This window comes from Heptranchias perlo, chromosome 35, assembly GCF_035084215.1.
Source record: "Heptranchias perlo isolate sHepPer1 chromosome 35, sHepPer1.hap1, whole genome shotgun sequence".
NCBI classification, from domain to species: Eukaryota; Metazoa; Chordata; class Chondrichthyes; order Hexanchiformes; family Hexanchidae; genus Heptranchias; species Heptranchias perlo.
The window spans coordinates 7,821,636-7,826,490 of NC_090359.1; the positions used below are offsets into that span (position 1 = coordinate 7,821,636).

Consider the following 4,855-nt stretch of genomic DNA (forward strand, 5'->3'; position numbering starts at 1 on the left):
CGGGACCTGGGAATGTGCTGGATCTAGACCAGGGACTGTGCTGTACCGGGACCCGGAAGTGTGCTGTACAAGGACCCTGGGGTGCGCTGTACCTGGACCGAGGAGTATGCTGTACCGGGACAATTCATTGTGCAGTTCCGGGATGCGGGAATGTGCGTCACCGGGTCCCGGGATTGGAGCAATATTGATCTGCTGCAGATCTCTTTGTCCTCTTACAATCTCTGTAACGGTGGACCGAGTTATCACTGGGCTAAGTGTCGTTTCGTTCAATTCACAACCTGCTTTATTCAACCACAGGTAAAAGATACAGAACACTCAACATCTGCGCGGAAACTGTGACAAATAATAAAACACACTTAGACTAAGGAGCAAGGTTTGATTGGAATTAATGTAGAAACTTTGATGCTGTTTATCTACTTGTCCCAGTGACGGTGCACAAATTAATAACCTCCACAATCTACCTGCTGCCTTGACTGTTTTCTGGTTTCGATCTTGGAATTCAAAAAGTCTTCCTTCAAAGGTCGGCAGAGATAACAGAGATTTATCAACACTGAGGTGCTAAACATCTTCTGTTTGACCGGACATTGTTCACAAATGGATTATTTATGGAAATAATCACAAGGGGTCATTCCCAAAAAAACCGGAATGCGAGCTGAGCACAGGACTGTATAAAGCAGCTAACCGCTCTTGGGCAAGTGTACGGTCAAACCGCATCTGCAGATAGATCATGTCTGGGTCCTATCTGGTGAAGAATGGCTACATTAACTTACTTTTAAGACAGAACCAGGGTGTGAAATGTTTCACAAAACATTAAGGCGAAAAGAAGCCCCACATTAAATTCGACAGAACATCGAACAAAAATACCTGAAACTGTGAGAAAGTGTGAGATCTTCTCATCTAATTAATTTGACCATCATTGCGAGGGGATATTTCACTCCATTCCTCAACTCTTCTCTGAATTTCCTTTGGGTCACTGCATAAATAAAAGTGTTCGTGCAGCAACTCAGGAGCTGGAGCATGAAGCCGATTTCTCGTACAAATGTGGGCAGGGGAACAGGATATCCCAAATAATCCAACCGTTTCAATATAGAACACACCATGAACACCACCCATAACAGGATGAAATTTCCAGATATAACAAATAGTACAACGATCGATTTCCTTCGGTTCTCCATCTCTGGGTCACTGGAACTCTTCCCACTGCTCGGACCCCGGATTCTCCTGCGGGCTCTGCTGGCCACGAAAATGTGTCTGACCGTCAATATATTGAACAGTACAATCAAAAGAAATGGAACAAATGGAGTGAAAATATAATGCATTAATTCAATGGCCGCCCAGGCCAGCGAACGAGATACTTCGGGTGTCACGCGGCAAAACCAGGGACTGTTCGAAAGCCAATACTCATTTTTATACAGAAAATACCAGAAAATGTTCTTCAAGCCGCTCAGCACGGTCACTGTTCCGAGAACCACAGCCGCCGTCTTCTCGGTGCAATATTTAGTTTTCAGCTTCTGGCAACAAATGGCCACAAATCGATCAAAGGTTAAAGTGACCGTGAACCAAACACAACAATCCATGACTGCATAAAGCAGGACGGCGTGGATATTACACAGTCCAACGTACCACAGAAATATAAATTCGTCCCAATAAACAATAGGAACCTGCCTTAATATCAGATCGAAGATAACGACCAGTAGATCTGCCGCTGCCATGGCCACCAGGTAGCGAGTGACACATTTGGAGAGACCGCATTTTCCACGAGACAGGATCACAATCGTCACCACGTTAACTGGAAGCAAGACGGAAATTGGGAAATGATTCACCAGACTCAGGAAAAACACTAATTTGTTGCGTTTCCAGTGAAATAAAGGAAGGATCAGGTGAGAGAACAAGGACATCAATGTTCTTCACAATAACCTGAAATGCACCAAGAAATTTGCAGGTTGGCTTTGCCTCCAGTGATGGAATCTGATTATTTTAGCTGTGACGGGCTTTGTAATCAGAGTAATGAATCGGCAAATAAGTGAAGCAACGGGATAGAATGAAACATCGTTAAAAACGGAAACTTAGTTTGGAATGAATATCGAAGCAACCAAACGGAAAGTGAGAGCCTCACCGACACCTGAGCAGGGGCGGGGGGGGGGGGGGGGGAGGATAGTTGAGATTCTTGCATGTTTGAATTGTAGTGTGTGTGCGTTAGCTACTGGGGTGATACCTGGATTTCATGTCCCGAGGTGGGGAAGGGATAAATGGTCCCTGGGAGGAAGAGGAATGGTGAAATCGCTAATGCCCTTTGAATGGAATAGTGAGCGAACAACACCCAATCTGTGCTCATACGTTGACGATTGTCACTTGTTCAAGGCATTAAAAGCATCTGGACAATGGCACAAATCGAACCCGCCCATCCAATGTTTTAATGTACATACGAGATAGGAGTATCGCAACATAGGAATTGCTTGATCAAAAAACACCAACGTCCATCGAGTGCACCTTCTACCTTCATGGTAGTCACATGATACAACAATAATGGAGTTGGCGACAAATCATAGCAATCAGTCTCTATCAATCAATTAATGAGGTGAGGAAAGACCCGAGTTTAGAAACGTTTGAGAAAGATAGATCCAAAATCACCTTTTCCTTCCCAAGCATGTGTCACTAACCATGTGTCATGTCTCATATTACTCAACTGCTGCACCCAAAATGTTATTTTCTGAACGAAAGCTCGCTAATGAATCAATACTCACTGTTTCCACCGTCTCCCTAAGGAGCCTGTTCCATAGGTTGGCTGCTCAAACACAGAAATATTCTTTTTGCAGCTTAGTTTTGACTTTACCCCCCAACTCACCCTTCAATTGCAGGCCTTGACCTTTACTGTCCTATTGTTCTCACAAGGTGAAACGGAAACAGCCTGCCGTGGTCCACATTATCTAGTCTTGAAATAATTATTCCACTTTTCTGCTTCTGGTCTAAAATACTAAATATTTCAATCCCTGTTCGTTTTCTATATTAGAAGTGAGGCCCAATCTGATACTCTGCTCCCTGATTCCCAATGGTCAATCATTGGATGAACGGAGTTACAGTCACGATAAGCTCCAAGATCGGCAATTGGATTTTCAGGGTCATGTGTGATGCTCCGCACCAAAAATACAAAGGTAGAAAATGACAATATAATGTCGTTAATTTTGCAGGCAAGTTTTCTATTTACATTACAGGTAACATTTGTAACAATCGTGGAATAATATGCCTGGTAGTATAATACACAATAGATTCAGAGAATCATAGAAAGTTACGGCACTGAAGGAGGCGATTGGGCACATTGTGTTCATGCCAGTCGAAGCGAGCAAACCAGCTTGATCGCACTTTCCAGCAATTGGCCCGTCGCCATGTAGGTTACCTCACTTCAAGTGCACATCGATACTGTTTAAATGAGTTGAGGGTTCTGCCTCTTCTACCCTTTCAGGCAGCGAGTTCCGGACTCCCATCACACTCTGGGTGAAAATAATTCTGCTCAGTTCCCCACTAATCCTTCATACCAACCTGTGATTACAAATCGATCTGAATTCTAGTCAAATAGTGTTAATCTTGCTCTTTCCCTGAAGTAGTGGGAATTCAATAAACTTCCAATTCATACAGCGAAAATGCACGATCAAATATTGAATGAGTTTCACGATCAGAATGCGACCCTTACATTGATTGAGGGTCTCGATCAGAGAAACAAAGCACTGTACAAACCAGGCACGGGATTAGATTATCAATGCAGATCAATTATTAGAAATGAAACCATTAAATGATCTGAATAAATTAAATAGTAGCTCACTGAACCATTCTAATTTAACCATTCAGAAATAGTGACACCAATGCAGATCATGAAGCGGTGGAAAGCGAGAGAGTTGAACCAGATTGGATCATCAATGCATTTGTCATTTATCTGGTAGGACTCATCTGTACAACTAAATAACGAAATTGAGCCGAAATTGCAGAGCGTGTTAGATAATAAAACGTTTCTCACTTGTCAGTCGGACTCAGTATTTACAGCAGAATGCACACTTTTAATTAACAGAAAGATCCAGTAACATGACGTGTGTTGTCGTCTGAAAGAAGACCGGGATCTTAATAAGATCGCCTGGAATGGGACTAATAATGGCAACTAAGGACACACTTTTCATTGAACTGACACCAATGAATGGGAATTCACATCACTGGACCATGGGCCATCATCATACACACAAAAGAGCAATGGAAAAAAAAAACATAATTGCACTTTGAAAGCGTCTTTCACAACCTGAGAACCTTCCAAAGTGCTTCACAACCAATGAAGTTTGCAGTGTAGTCACTGTTGTAATGTAGGGACAGTAATAAAATAAAGAGATGAACAGGCGGACAAAGAAGCCGCGTACAGATAAACTCGGCTTCCTGAAGTACCAGGTGCAGATTGTATCTTACCCGGGACACCGAACGCAGCCAGGATGGGGTAGTAAATCTTTTGTATGTCATTAAGCGCCCATAGAATCTGGAGCTTGATCATAAAACTCAGAGACATTATTTCCCCTCCAGTAAGAAGCGATGATTCGATGGTTGGTCCTCGTGCTGGGATCAGTTCTCCGATTGAAACATTGAGTGGATTTTCCTTAATTATAGCAGAGCGAATTCAACCGTTCGGAAAATGAGGTCCCGCGCTGACTGGGTTTAATCACAGTCACTGAACAAACACACTGTTTACACAGGAGATACTTCAGAACTTGTCTTCCTGGAGACTTGAATATCCACTAAAATCATAAACATACAAGTTGGTGTTAAAGGGCAACCCCGAAAAACCGAGATATATCGGCTGGCTTTATAAACATACCCCGGTAAA

The 4,855-nt window shown here is 42.9% G+C and overlaps 1 protein-coding gene across 1 annotated transcript; it reads right to left on the reverse strand.

Moving 5' to 3' along the window:
* Positions 1–893: 893 nt before the first annotated feature.
* Positions 894–4,540, reverse strand: LOC137302214 (probable G-protein coupled receptor 139). Its single transcript, XM_067971871.1, has 2 exons — positions 4,444–4,540; positions 894–1,789 (listed from the first exon to the last, which is right to left on the reverse strand). The coding sequence occupies exons 1-2, from the start codon at positions 4,538–4,540 to the stop codon at positions 894–896; spliced, it is 993 nt and encodes a 330-aa protein (XP_067827972.1).
* Between the last annotated feature and the right edge of the window lie 315 nt (positions 4,541–4,855).

Coding starts and splice junctions, on each gene's coding strand:
- LOC137302214 (XM_067971871.1), bottom strand. CDS start 4,540: ATGTCTCTGAGTTTTATGATCAAGCTCCAGATTCTATGGGCGCTTAAT. Junction 1,790..4,443: donor GGCTGCGTTCGGTGTCCCGG/GTAAGATACAAT, acceptor TCTTGCTTCCAG/TTAACGTGGTGACGATTGTG.